Consider the following 15,953-nt stretch of genomic DNA (forward strand, 5'->3'; position numbering starts at 1 on the left):
CTCTACCCATTTCTGCTTCAAACCATAATTATATTAATCATGATCGCTTTGAAACACATGGCTATCTTTTCCCTTTTTTTTTTTTTTTTTTTTTGTCCCCGTCCACTAAAGTGGCCTTTAACTTCCTTGTTAAAGGTGAATTAACTAAGAAGTTCCATTTTTTTAATAAAGTAGAAGTTCTATTTTTGTTTAAATAAATGTTGGTTCCTTGAGTTTGAAGGTATTTTTTTTTTCATGTGTTGTTGTTGTTGTTCTTAAACCTGTAGAATTCTTGAATAGTTCTCAATAATTTGAGTCATTATGTATTACATCATTTGTTGCTAAAACAATTTGCACCAGACGTCTATATAGCTTCTAATGTTGGTTTCCGTAAGATAACTTCTCAACTTGGCATTTGTTTATCGAGCGACATAAGAATGTTGTCATGCTAATACGTTTAAAATGTTTTTTTTTTGTTTGTAAAAAAGAAAAAAGAAAAAAGTATTTGCGGTTTTGCATGTATGTACCTAATTTTTATAGTATTTGTGTTGTTTTTCTTTGGTGTTATTATACCAATGGATATATAATGTTTCAAACGCTAGCCCGTGCAAGTTAATTAGTAAATTTTCTTTTCTATGGACGACCAGAAATGATTATGACTCTATGACTATCATAAATTTCTATTTAACTTTACTTAACTAGCTATTAAAAAAAAATTACTAGCTTGTAATAGAAGGAAAGAATGAAAATAAAAAATCTAGCGAGAAAATGCAATTTCCTAACAATATGAACCCAAATGGTTCATATTGTATAAGATAAGCAAATCATTATAAAAATAAGATAACCAAAATGTCACAAGACAGACACACATAGAGAGAGAGAGGGAGAGAAGAGAGAGAGATCCACTAACCTGGAATTCAACAAATTGATCTTTACAAAATGCAGCACAAGACTTGACTTTCCAGCTACGGTGTACGGAATTGCCGGTGAAGCTCCCATTCTCGCTCTAGAATCAGAAAAGGAAACGGAAGCGGCTGGAATTGCAAAGGAAGCGCTTTAAATTATTTCTTTAAATTATTTCCAGGGCCATATCATATTGGGTCAGCGAGGCCCATTTGCTTTTTTCTTTAACCAATTATTTTCTTTTTTTTGTTTACGTCAGTTCAATCTTGTTTTTTTTTTCATCAAAGGTACAATTATTTTTAGACACCTAACTTATATTTTTAATACAAAATATAACTGTCAAACTTATTTTTGTAAGTCATAAGACCTTTTGCTATTATAATTGTAATTCCAATCATGTACACAGTAATTGAAATACATAAAATTATATATTTCAGAGTATGTATCCTCAATATTAACCACATATATATTTTATATATTTATATCATACGCTTTCAAAACGTACCGGATTCCAATATTTTTCAGCTTCCGCATTTCCAAACGTATCCGCTTCTGATTCCATGCAACTTAGTTTTCTAGCCCCACATCTCCAAATAATACCTGAAGCACTTAAACCAAGTTAATCACCTAAACAAAAACAAGAAAAAAAAAAGAACGAAAAAGACTTGTCTTCCGCTATAGGTGATAACAAAGAGACCTTAAGTATCCATAAGTATCTCATTCCACAAGAGTGTTTTAATATCCAAATGGTTTATATTGCCTGACATAAGCAAATCATTATAAAAGTATCTAAACGCAATCATCCATATAAAAAGTTTAGGGAATTTTAACTAGCATCAGTCATGGGATATCGATGTTTTGTCCGTGGCTGCTTTTTACCTCTTTACCGCAGATCTGGCCGATGAAAAAATCACATCCACGGTCAAATATATTAATGTTTTATCCCATGACTGCCAAAATTGAACAGTTTTCAATCAATAGAGCTGACAAAATTGAATCTAGACGATTAAAGAGATTGAGAAAAGTATCGAATGAGGTTACAATCTCTCTTACTGTTGTAAAGGGGTTTGTGAGTTAAAAACCACAGCGTCTCTCGTCCATGGCTGCTCCCTATTTCTTTGTTTCTTCGCCAAATTCCTTTGTCCATCTAGGTAAAAACACTGATCTGTATTATTATTTTTTAAATTTAACAGACTAGTAATTTTAATTAATATGTCAACAATGGAGAAAAACACATCTTGTTTTTATTGTATTGATTTGTCTAGTTTTCCGTAATTATATATAATTTGATATCATTATATTACATCATTTGATGCTAAAACAATTTGCACCGAACGTCTATATAGCTTCTAATGTTGGTTTTCGATAGATAACTTCTCAAGTTGTCATTTGTTTATCGAGCGGAGTATGAATGTTGTCATGCTGATACGTTTTAAAAAAATGTATTTGCAATTTCTGCATGTATCTACCTAATTTGTATTGTTTTTCTTTGTGTTATTTTTGATGAATTTAAATGTATTTGCAATTTTTGCACGTAGCCAAACAGAATAAGTTAAACATGTATTTGAGGAATCAAAAATCAAATAATCAAAAAAGCAAGATGAACAAGCTATACAATTAAAGAGAAAAGGTAAAGTCAAGAAGTAAAAAATCAGATAATCAACAAAACAAGAAGCATGCGAGTTTATGCAATCAATTAAGCAAAAGAGCTAAGAGACATGGAAGAATTGAAGTGTATGCTTAAGAAAACAAGAAGCATGCAATCACAGAAAGCAGTTAGAATCAAAAGGAGCAAGAAATATGGACTAAATGAAAAAAAAAAAATGTATATATATACATATATATGGACTAAATGACTTCTACGTACGTACATTTTGTATATGTCAACAATAAAAGAAGCATGCAAGTAGAAAACAAGTCGCAAGCACAATAAGCATAAGAGGCAGAGGGGAAAGGAAATAAGAAAGAAATGAATAGATGCATGTATGTATGTGTGTGTCGTGTATGTTAAGCTTTGTGTGTATCAAGTTTTGAGTGTGTGTCAAGTTTTGTGAGTTTTAGGTGCTGTTTGTTTCGTGATCTAGACGCAATATCTGGATTTAGTATATGAACGCAGCATCCAGATACTGTTCGTTTGTGTTTTTGGTTTAATTTATCTAGAAATTGTATCTGGAACCAACTATGTTTGTTTTGTAATCTGATATAGATATCTGGATACAATATATGAAAATGACCAAAATACCCTTCATTTTGTGGTTTAGTAGTTTTATTAGTGATTTTGGTTATGTTTTTAGTTAAATAATTTTCATATTAAATTTAAATAAACATCTAATAAATATTTAAAAATGAAATCATCTTTTATAATTTAAAAATACACTTAGAAAAATATTTTGGTTATATCAATTAACATTAAGCATGTAATTTTGAAACCATAACCTTGAAACAAACAAATCAAAAGTAACCAAATTTGAGAAATGTAATTTTATTGGACATCAATTGACATCCATAACCAAATTTGAGAAATGTAATTTTATTGGACATCAATGAACATCCATAATCTAAATTTGTTATATATCAATGAACATCCATAACCGTGAAAGAAACAAATCAAAAGTGACTGTGGGCGTAAGAGTTGGGGTAGAATACAACCATTCACTCCAAGCAAAGATGATGAGGAAAACCAGAACTCATCATAAGAGAAAAAGAGAATCCTTTATGGCTATCTTGCGACCGTATGATCCTCCTCCTTTAGACAAGAGTGCCATGGTTCCCCTGCAACAATCAGAACTCATCATAAGCCATCATAAGATGCCAAAAACTACAACATCCAGAGAAACATTAAAATCAAGCCACCATAATCATTAATATATCATCGTCGTCATCATCACTATACTAAAGCCAAATACAAATGCAGCTGAATCTCCAATTACTTGTAACCAAACAAGGCCAATACTAAAAGTTCATCAATCAAATGACCGAGAGACTTGACCAAACAAAGTTCTGCAATTTCTAATGACCGAGATATTTGACCAAACAAATCCGCAAAAACCATCAACGAGAGACTTGACCAAACAAGAATCTGAAAAAGTCAATTGTGTTGCCTACATACCATAGTCTTTTGTGAAGTTGTTATGATGCTAATACGGAAGTTGACGTCCTCTTCCTATCTTTTCAGTTATATCATCACATAGAGTCTCCATTGCTCTATCACCAGTTGGAATGTAAGGAGTATGTTCAATGTTACCTTCTTCTTCATTTTCTACAGCTTGGTCACCATGATTCTCATAATCATTTACCACCTCCCAATAAGCAAAATCACGGTTTTTATAGTGTGAATCTCGAATAAATCCACAGAGAAACCACAAAGATATTGAACAGATGCATTCACAAAACCAACATAAAACGTAAAGTCACAAAACCAACATAAAACATAAATTCACAAAACCACAAACGTAAACGTAACCACAAACGTAAAGTCACAAAACCAACATAAAAACATGACAGAGAGATCCATTCAAATCAAAAACTAAAAACTCATTAATTCATATGAGCATCCAAAGCATCTAAAAGCTCACTAAAAGCTCACTTATTTCCCCAAATCTCAACTAAAATTAGGAATATACAAGTTGGAATCCATCACTAACAAATAGAAGAACACAACTAAAAGAGATCGTTGAAAGGATGAAGGATTCAAAAAGTCTTACCTCTGGAATTCAAAGAAGCAAGCAACGAGACGATGAGCGATTCAGTGGGAGCAGCTCAATGAAAGATGTTTCGTTCTTCTTCCGGGACGAGACGTAGAAGGAGGAGAGAAAGCCCAATTCGTTACAGGTGCTATGGAGAAGGAGAAGAGGAGAGGAGTGTGGGGAATCGTCAGAGATCCATCGGAGCTTCTCCAATGGTGGTTGAAGAATTGGGGATTTTAGGATTATTTCTGTATTAGAGTTGTAGAGATATATTTGTAATTGTTTGATAAAGATAAGAGTATATTAGACTTTTAAAATGTTAGGATGAGTTTACTGTAGCTAAACTCTTATTTTAAACTCATCCAGAAATTCAAATTTTTTTGGATAAGATTTTAAAATGTATCCAGATACTATGTCCAGATGAGTTCCTAATTGTTACTAAACGAACAACAATAAGCATTTGTATCCAGATATTGCATCTGGTGCACCAAACGAACAAGACCTTACTTGTACATAAGTTTTGTAAAATTTAAACTTTTAGAACCCCTTTAATTGTTCTACCATTTGGACTATGTCAAAAATAAGACAATTTTCTAAATTTTTGATTTTACATTTTTTTCAATAATAAATATGGTTAGACTCCCTTATGGGGTGGTCTAAACAATTGGAGATGGTACGAGTGTAACAAAACAGAGCATGAGAATCTTTTTTTCTACATGAGTAAAACGTTAGAACTTTAAAATTATATATATACTAGATAATCACCCGCGCTCGTAGCAAGGGAAATTTTTTTATTTCGTTATTTGTTAAGATTATGATTATGTTGTATCATTCATTTACATGTTATATAATATAGTACTATATGGTGAGTTTTGAATCATATTAAACTACTAATAGGTAGGTATAGAAACTAATACTGTTACCCGTATTCGACCTGTTACTTGGCTTGTTTTCGTCCCGAACAAGGGTACCCACAGCTTTAGGGTTGAGTGAAAGGTATTATAATTATATTATTTGTGAGTAAGGATCGAGTATCAGGTAATAATTTAATTTTTGATATCCGTGTTGTTACCCATCTCGTTACCCGTGTTGTTATCCGACCCGTAAGTACCCGTTAATATTTTGTAGTATTATCATTTATTAATAATTTTTATATATATATATTCTAGAATAAAAGTTAAAGTCTAAGTTCAACTTAGCTTTATTTTTAATGGAAAATAATTGTTATTTGTACATTTTATCTATGATTGATCTAATTATTTTTGTGTATAATATAAAATAAATACATATGATAGAATGTATATTGGCAGCGGGTATAATATGTAAAATGTCAGAATCTTAATATGAATGATCGCAATCAATCCCCAAACATCCATTACGTTTACTACAGATATAATTATATACATTGATCAGGTAAAATTCCCCAAATTATCTTTTAATTAATGTTTGGTTGGAAAAAAAAATAGGTTATGTTTTATTTGCTATTTTTGTGGATAATTATTTTCTAGTTACAACAAATTAATATTAAGATTCTGTTATTATATTTTGTATTAAAATACAGTGGCTATGTAATATACTACATGGAGTATGGTTATTTATTTAAAGGGTTGTTTAAATAATATAATAGATATATATATATATATATATATATATATATAAAACGTTGAAACTTAAGGTACTAATTGTTAATCTATTACGTTTAATTAGTCGGTAAGGTTACTGATTTTATCTAATACATATCCACGGTCGTCGTGTGATATATGATTTGCTCTTTTAATTAACTGAAATTTGTGATGCATCCTCCTGGACCCCTGGTAATGGAAAATGTAGTTTTTTTGTGGTTTCTTCGGCTCTTCGGTGAAAAAGCTAGGAAAGGATTGTGATATCTCATGTTGATGATGTTTTGATCTTCAGGTAAACCAAAGGATTGTGAAACGTTGGAGCCTTTTAATAAAACAAGAAGATGGACACATGGAATTACAGGCAGCTTCTCTTTGTCACAAACACTCTGCATTTACATAGGATGCATTTCAAGAATAAGTATGTCCGAGTTATCGATTTTATTTCTTGACCAAATTAATTATCTTTGATAAAGGGTCTTCAATCATAAAATATATTTAGTAATACAAAAGAAGCCTATTGATTTCCAGTCACCTTTAGTTCACTCCAGTTTGGGAGTCCAAACCTCTTTCGTCACATAAGAGGATTGACCATCATATTCATGGGATGGGAGTTGTATTAATTTTCTTTTTCTCTGTCAACATGTGCGTATCATCGTATTTGCATAAAGTTAACTATTGAAGGATTTGAGGAGAAGACATGCACAGTTACATGACAAAACTTGAATATATACGCACTAATAATTTAAGTAAGAACAGGTGACAACAAGTCAACAAAATAAATAAGTAAACGTCTAATATATACGCACTAATAATTTAAGTAAGAACAGGTGACAACAAGTCAACAAAATAGATAACTTGAATATATACGCACTAATAATTTAAGCAAGAACAGGTGACAACAAGTCAACAAAATAAATAAGTAAACGTCTACAAAAGTAGACTACTGGTAGTGGATCCCCATACACACAAGAAATAAAGAAGCTGACTGATCCTAGTTTAACTTCCATATCAATGATCTTTGTATCCGAACTAAGAATTCGAACTGCATAAATCGATTTCTAAAACAGGGCCAGTCCACCACTCAAGCCAACTGGATCAACTATGTGTGAGTTCTCATATCCTAACGACTTCAGTAAATTCACCACATACGGACTGGAGTTTTTTGTCTCCAGAAGGAACAAAAAATCTGGTAAATGTGTACGCCTCATCTCCCGCAAAGTAGAAATTGTCAAGGTGCCCCCCAATCCTTGAAAATTCCAGTTCATAAAGCTTATGCTTGCGTCGGCGGTTCCTCATAAGGAACCACCGTAACATCACTGCGCTTGGCAAGTTTAGATGATATCAAAGCCTCATCTGCAGCTTTTCTTTTTGAAGATAGCACCTCATCAGAACCGGAAGTTGACACAAGTCTGTTCTGAAGTACTTGAGCTTTATGTTTCCATTGGTTTGGACGGCGTCGTTTCTTTACTTGTTTTGGCTTAGGTCCGGTATTACCAGCAGAGAAATTATCTCTCACTTCCGTATATCCTAAGCCTAACCCTGGGGTTGTAGCATAAGACGCAGATGCAGAGTGGTTTGGAATGGAAATATGATCTAAAACATTCTCTACTCGCAGAACTGGAGCCGAATGAGCCTCTCCAGAAATAGTATCAGCTCGGACACCTTCAAAATTAAAGACCAACCCCTTCCCCTTGTCCACATTCATAGTAAACGTTGGAGGTGCCTCCAGACGCAGGAGTCGTTGTTGACCATCAATATCACCCTCCAAGTTCCACACAGATTGACGCACTCTTTCAATATGGATCTTCTTTAACTGAGGGTCAGCAACCGATAGATATTGACGCATCTCATCCAAAACAGGTTTAGCTATTTTCGGTTTACCTGAGGTTGGATCAATACCAACATCCGCATCTGTCAAGACTCCAAACAAAGGATCATCTTTGCTGATCTTTGGAATTAACCGACTTGGAACCAGAGATGCACCTTTAATCCCTCTCGTAGCAAGAACTTGTCGGTTCACTGGATTAAAAGGACACCTCTCCTTATCTTGCGTGAGCCTCTGACATTGATAGCATCTACGCCTGATCCTCTCATACTCAATTCCAACAGCTACAGTTTCACCTGATGGAAGTTGAGCTCTCGAGAATTCCTCAATGGCCTACTCACATCAAACAAGATATGAACCCTGACGTATCCTTTACTCAACGGCTTTAAGGGATCAAAAGCCACATGTGTGACTCGACCAATCCGCCCCGCAATCTCCTTAATGGTATCCGCCGTGTTATAATTCACCGGAATGTTTCTCAGACGGATCCATATTGGTAGGACCTTCAAGTAGTCCTCTGGTGGCATTTCCACCCATCTCTCCAAGGTGACACTCCAATCATTGAAGGTCCAGGCACCATTGTCTAGTACCGTAGAGAGATCCGTATCATAATCAAATATGAACTGAAACCTATCATTAGGCAGAACAATGCCCCTTGCTCGGTTGTAAACATGCCACGTTCGTGGCATTTCATGAATCAGACTTGACAGCTTCTGATTTTCAGGACACAACAGCTTCCCTATGATGAACGCAAGAGCTAAACTGAGGTAGATTCTGTAGGACAATCGGCTGATCATCGTCAAGCGACATCTCTTGTAAGGCTCTGTCTAAAGCGTACTCAATAGTTCGTAGTGTTTTTCCCCATAGTCACTACTAGATTGCGAATGAAGCCTGGGAATTTCCTCTGGCGGCGTGTTGTAGAGGAAGAACTAGGTTAAACTTGTTCGAGGGAATAAGAGTTATTTTGTTCGAGGGAATAAGAGTTACGTCTGCTATTTTTGGTCTGTAATCTGAACCCAAAGCTCAAGATTAGGAAATTGAAAACGTAGAATATTAATGTAATTTGACACCATCACTGAGTAGTGAGCACCATCATTTATCATAGAATGTATTTTTTGTCTATTTCAGCATGCGATATGCGGATAGTACATTTTTTGTTTAATAATTATCATTTATGTAAAGCTTTTCTAACCTGGCTCAATCAGTAACTACCAACAACTTACAAGATTCGATTTATTTTATATAATTTAACGACTTATGTGCCCTTTAATAATTTTTGTCGTTGTTGTTGTCTTTTTCGATGTGTGCGTATTGTACATAAAAAACGTGTTTAAAAATGTCAATTATTGAAAGGCAGATGAGTGTTGTGAGCCTGTGGCCTGACATGACGTAAACGACACCATGCGCCGGTTGATGTGCAAATAGATAATAATTAAGATATTTAGTTCGGTAAAAGATGGTCGAAGTTCTCTTATTAAGTTCGGTGTCGAGGTACAAAAAAATGTCGGACTACAAAAGATTAGTCGAGCTAACAAACGACGAGCTCGCAGCTCGTCAAAGTTTACAAGTAATGAATGAGATAGTTTTCTCTTTTCTCCTTCTCCAATCCTTTATATGGACATTGTACGTCCGTATTTATAGATAACTGTGTCGGTTCGTTTCCGGAAAAACCATAATACCCCCTTGAATTTGTTATTATTGGGCCTTCTTCCAGATTGGGCCTTGTGAGATCCAGATCCACCTCCAACAGCACCCATACTACCGTAGTCAGTAGTCACAGTGAGAGTTGCTGTACATGTCCAGACACATATGGCCCATTTAGGTTTCGGATTACGACATTGACGGAGGTGTTTTCTTTTGGTCACAGACTCACAGTAAAAGTTTTTTTTTGTTTTGAATAAAACTCACAGTAAAAGTTGTTTATTAAGCTGCTCAATCAGTAATTATGTGAGCGTCGGTCGTACAATGTTTTAGATAAATCGATTGCATGTTATCCACCAATTTAAATAATTTTCCGACTTCTACCTTTCAATAGATTTTCTTTTTCTTTTTCTTTTGTCTTATTTAACATGTGAACGTCGATGGAGAGCGATCGTTGACCCAAATGCCAATGAGATGCTGCAACATGTCCAGACACGTGTAAACAACTATTCAAGCGTATTGGGTAAAATCCGATCCAGCCTAATGTACCTTATATGGTATGGCTTTGATAGAAGAATATGAAATGATGGAACTTGGGGTGGACATATATATGGAATTGTCGGCAGTTTCACCTTGTCCTGTTTGTTTTCGTTTGCTTCATACACTTTCTGTGTTTACTTTCCGTTTTGGATATCAAAAAAATGCATTTCAAGAAGCAATGATCAAGACCATAACCTTAGCCAGAACCATACATTATACAACAATTGAGGCTAATATTGGAAGCCGAAGAGTATATCTGTCCCTAAATCAATCAATCATGCTCTAAAAGTTCCATATCAGCTAGTAGGTTCACTAGTACATCCGAACGTAGGGTAGCCTGAACATCAATACTTCCTACATTGATACCTGGAAAAAGTGTAAGCTTTCCATTGAAACTACTCGACGGTCCAGATCGAGCTGCAATAGGTTTGCCCCAACCAAAATCTTTGTTGTACACTTCGAACCGGGGAGAGCTTGCGATAACTATAGTATCACCGTCTACTTCACTGCCACTGAATAATTTTAGGTTCTTAACATTTCTAACCCAATCATCTGCAAAACTTTTACAGTTTTCACTCGTTTGCGAGCCCACTAATTTCCTAATTTCCAGACCAGCCCAACCCAAGCCACGATCCAACAGCTCTTCCACGGTGGTTACGGCTGTGGCAAGATAGATCATATTCCCAAAGCAATCTTTCTCAAGCGAAGGACTTATCCTCTGCCTTAAGTCAACCACTAGTTTAAATTGTGTCTCTCGTTCTTGGCTCATACCACTGTGTCTGATGATTGATCGCCACATATGTGCTGAAACCGCTTGAAGAGATGAAATTACCAGGTCACTGGAGCCAACCTCGCTGTTGGCTTTAGCTTTGAGATCTGAAATATTCTTCTTTGTGAAGTGAAGCATCCAATGTTTCGTACTGTGCACGGAAGAAGATTCACGGCTTGGTGGTGGCGGCCTCTCCGTCAATGAAATCGGAATATGGATAGGGTAACCGATCCCCTCGAGAAACCATCCTTTGAGAACAAGAGGCTTACGTTTGAGTTCGGAACCACCACTCGAGCAAATCTTGGACCAAGTATGAAAAAAATCCCACATAGAAACCCCATCTCCAACCAAGTGGTTGTAACTGTAACCGATGAATACTCCATCCTTCATCTCGGTGACTTGTACAACAAGCACGGGCTCGGCTGCGCCATCACAGTTTTTAAAACCGTTGCAGGGAAAGAAATCATCTAGGACACAAGGCACAGAACCATCAGGTTGAAGAATATCACTCACCGAGACAGATTTAGCTTCGGCGTGGAGAAATCTAGCGCCAGAGTCATCACAGTCTACAAATAACGACACCGTATTGTCTTCAAGATTCTCCGTCTTCACGAGACGACCCGCGAAAGGGAAGTATATATCTAAGGCAAGAGAGAGAGAGGCCTTTAGCTGAGAGATGAGATTGAAACTGTGATCGGGTTTGGGAAGAGAAGACCTCTTTGAGGACTACTGAAATGAAGAAGACTGAAGTCAAAAGGAGTAAGATGGATCTTAGTTCGACCGGATTGGTTGCTGTTTACGGGTCGAACAATGCTCGACGACACTAAAACTACCCTTCCTGCCATTTTTAGCCTGTAATATAATGTGAAGCTATGAACGAAAGAAAAAGTTTAACATAGCCAATATATAAAAATACTGGCATACCAAAAAGCAGAAAGCAAATCTTATCGAATGTATATATTCATTTATTTTTCGCCGTACGTATATTTATTTATATTGTTGTTTATTAAAAAAAACTACAGAGTTATCTTATTCCATTAAAAACAAGATATGAAAATTTTAAATAATTTTAGTCTTAAATTGTATTTAGTCCATGTTAATACAATTTAGTCTTAAATTGGGAAAACTCCTTTTAAATATATTTGAGATAAATGATTTAATCTTTATTATCGTTATTAAAGAAGAAAACCGTAGAGAAAGGTGGGAAGGTGGGGCCGTGGGGGAGATATTGAGTTAATTTACAAGTTTCGGAAGTAATTTTATAATTACTATTATAACTTAAAAGATAAATTAGTTTTCATTTTTAAATATGTCAATTTTTATATGTTAATTTAGATAAATTATATAATTTTAACTTTAAATTTGATGTCATTTGATGTTTTAAGAAGTAAAAAATTATCGGCTTATAAATTTGGTATTTTGTTATTTAGAAGTGTCCTTTTCTTTTCATGAATTTAATGTGAAGCTATGAATTTAATGTGAAGCTATGAACGAAAGAAAATGTTTAACATGGCCAATATATAAAAATACTACCCACATGCCAAAAAGTAGAAAGCAAATCTTATCGAATGTATATATTCGTTATTTTTTCACCGTACGTATATTTATTTATATTGTTGTATATTAAAAATAACTACAGAGTTACTTTATTCTATTAAAAGAAAAAAAAAACTTAAAAGTACTTCATTTATTTTTATTTTGGACAAATAATACATCATTTAATTAACTAATGTAGATTAATATCCTAATTTTTAAATGTTGTAAGTTTAATACATGTGAAGTGTATTATTATTTTAAAATTACAATTTTATCCTTAAAAAAAATAAATTTTAATTTTTAAAAAATTAAACAGAAATAAAATTAATAAAAAATAACATTTTAAATTTCTATTTTTTTAACTTTAAATTTTTTATTAATTTTATATCTGTTTGATTTTTACATGCCCAAGACTTATGATGTTGTCATAACCCGATTTTGTAGCATGCCCAAAACTTATGATGTTATTTTTTAAATCAGGGATAAAGTACACATCTCACATTACTCTTGGCTTCCTATTCATATCAATGAAAGCTATTGTCCATTTTCCTTTAATATTAATATGTGAATCGGCTCCAAATCTCACTTTTCCAGTAACAGAGTGGTCAAGATTGTAGAAATATCGTATATCTTCGGTCATGTGATTGCTAGCTCCATTGTCAAGATACCAAATATTATCTTCAATTGTGTTTGTCTCAAACTTACTGGGCACTCAACACTTCTCATTCAAGTAGACTACTTCATGCATCATAAGTTCGTCTGCATCATGTGTATCTTTGTTATCACCTTTTTGCGTCTTTTGAAGCTTAAGCAATCGGTCTGGACAATGTGAAGCATAATGACCCATCTTGTCACACCTAAAACATGTGATTTGTAATAAATCTCTTCCGCCGTAGCGTCCACGACCTCTACCTTTGTAGAAAGATCTTCCACCACGACCTCTTCCTCTGTAATCTCCGTTGAAATCTCGATTTGGTTGAACCATCTGAGTTTTTGTATTTGTATACATTAACTTACCCTCATGTACTTCTTCTTCTTCAAAGATTTGTTCTTCATAGGTTTTCAGTCGCCCCACAATATCTATAAAGCATGTGGTGTTAAGATTTAGAACTTGTTCTAGATACGCCACTATGTGTATATATTTTCTTAGAGGAAGACACTTGAAAAAAATTTAACTATCTTTGATTCTTCTATGTTTGCACCTAAAGCAGTTGACTTCGAGAGATTTCAGACAGCTTTCCCACGAAATCATCAATTGTCTCAGAGTCCTTCATCTTTAATCGATCAAATTCAGCCATTAGAGTTTGTAATCTAGCTTTTCGAACCCTCTCTGCTCCCACATGTCGAGCTCTAATGGCTTCCCATACTTTCTCTGCCAAATCAAGCTCTCCAACTTGTAAGATGAGACTCTTTGGTATTGATTGTAACAAAAAGGCAATAGCCATGTTGTTCTTCTCGCCATCGAGATCCCTCGATACCTTTTGGACCTTCAACGCAATCTTCATCTCATCGCCTATACAGTATAATTGGTTGTATTTAACATTGGACATGTAATGGAAGAAGATCCTCCTACTTCCTTTGGTTTCGTCGTTGCCATGATAAGCTCTGCCATAGTTTTTCTGTGATTTTGCAAGGCTCTGGTACCAAATCTAGAATTAAAAGATTAGAGAGAAAGTAAGTTTATAAAAGAATATCTCTCATTTATTAGCTTTAGAAAATTACTCAAAACTTAAGCTTTTAAACTCTTTCTCAAAACTCATAAGTTGTGCAACAACTTTGCACCTTCTTTATATAGAGAAAGATCTAGATAATTTCCTAATTCAAACAGGCAACTTAACATATTATCAAACCAACTAATCCTAAGCCCATATATTCTACAGATAACTTCTATTTTAAGCTTTTTTCAAACTTACTCCAACCCTAACAACATTGATTAAATAAGTTTATAGATAGATTAATTAACTGTGTTTGGCAGTTGTAAGTTTAATCAACACAATAATTAACTGTATTTGGCAGTTGGAGTTTGAACAACATGATACGTAAATAATAAATGTAATATTTGAAAGCAAATGTGTTTGACAATGAGCATAGAAGTAGTGTTAAACTACCTCAAAAAGTGATGAGACTTGGGATGGAGATACAGAATAATAGGCAGTTTATCTTCTCAGGCAAGTCTCTGCATTCACAAGGTGAAGGAAGCTTCTTTAAATTTGTTCTGTTTTTTTTTTTTTTTTTGCTTTCTGTGTGTAACCTATGTTATTTGTGTTTGGAGATTAATAAAATGCATTTCAAGAAGCAATCAAGGGCTATCTAACCACAATACCTTTGCCACGTTCATACATTATACTGGAAGCCGAATATGCGTAAAGTTACCACTTGCAATCAAGGGCTAGCAGACGGTTACTGACTTTAACTAAACATCCACCCATCCCTATAGTGCCGGGGCTGCATCCACCGTCACAATTTTTGAGTGTAACAAAAAAGAGCATGCGAAATGTTTCTTGTACGTGAGTGAATAAAACGTCAAAACTTAAAGATACTATCGTTAAATCTCTATTACGTTGAATTAGTCAATTCAGGATACTGATTTTTTATCTAATACATATCTACCGTCAAACTTAAATAAACATTAAGACTGCAACAAATAAAACAGAGCATGAGAATCTTTTCCTGTTACATTCCTATAAATAATCGTTAAAAAATTAATAGTACTACTATTATTGTGTTAACATGACAACAAAAAAAACATAACGATTGGTTAATAAATCACTAATAAACATAATGGAAATGAGCCGCCCTCGTGTATAATAATCAGCACGTCGTAGCCTGCGTTATGTGCCGACCGACATGCGGAGCCCGCAATAACGCAATACCAAAACTCTCCCCTGATACTACGAACGTACTGTCGCTGTTACCGAGAAGCTTCCAGAGGCCTCTACAGATACAGGGGGACAAAACGGACAATGTCTTGTAATACGTATCACATCATTTACGTAAACACGTAAAAAGTCAATTACTAACGGTATCCAGCCACCGACTACCGACCAATACCATAGGGGGCCACTGTCTGTCCTCGTCTCCTTTTGTTTTGTTTCTATGGGACGTGTGTATACGTACGCGTATATGTCATTTGATATGATTCGTCTATCCAATAAACAAATTATTAAACGTAAATGAGACCTTTGCACACACACAAAAAAAAACACGTAAATGAGACCATTTTTTTTTTCTTAAAAGGTTTTCTTAATTAAATTACTAAAAATGTACAAAGAGCAATATAAAATCATTACAAGCAGAAAAGAGAAAAGAACTAGTATAACTAATATTAGAAGAACCAAAGATCCAAAAAAGGAACATTAAAAATAAATTTAAGCTTTTACAAGTATCGGTAAACGAACACAACTTTAGGAAGTCCAACAATGAAGAATGGAAATCCCACGTTTTAAGTCCAG

The 15,953-nt window shown here is 34.4% G+C and overlaps 1 protein-coding gene and 1 pseudogene across 2 annotated transcripts; both read right to left on the minus strand.

Annotated features, from left to right (window-relative positions):
- Nucleotides 1-7,460: 7,460 nt before the first annotated feature.
- On the minus strand, nt 7,461-8,812 carry LOC147946038 (uncharacterized). Its single transcript, XM_087509465.1, has 2 exons — nt 8,429-8,812; nt 7,461-8,348 (listed from the first exon to the last, which is right to left on the minus strand). The coding sequence occupies exons 1-2, from the start codon at nt 8,810-8,812 to the stop codon at nt 7,461-7,463; spliced, it is 1,272 nt and encodes a 423-aa protein (XP_087365591.1).
- A 1,528-nt stretch (nt 8,813-10,340) lies between these two features.
- On the minus strand, nt 10,341-11,930 carry LOC104780855 (putative acetyltransferase At3g50280 pseudogene; annotated as a pseudogene). The gene has a single exon (XR_015596966.1). The product of XR_015596966.1 is annotated as a putative acetyltransferase At3g50280 pseudogene (transcript).
- Nucleotides 11,931-15,953: the final 4,023 nt, after the last annotated feature.

This window comes from Camelina sativa, chromosome 4 (genome assembly GCF_030686135.1).
Source record: "Camelina sativa cultivar CO46 ecotype springtype chromosome 4, ASM3068613v1".
Taxonomy (NCBI): domain Eukaryota; kingdom Viridiplantae; phylum Streptophyta; class Magnoliopsida; order Brassicales; family Brassicaceae; genus Camelina; species Camelina sativa.

Coding starts and splice junctions, on each gene's coding strand:
- LOC147946038 (XM_087509465.1), bottom strand. CDS start 8,812: ATGATCAGCCGATTGTCCTACAGAATCTACCTCAGTTTAGCTCTTGCG. Junction 8,349..8,428: donor TTGCGGGGCGGATTGGTCGA/GTCACACATGTG, acceptor TGATGTGAGTAG/GCCATTGAGGAATTCTCGAG.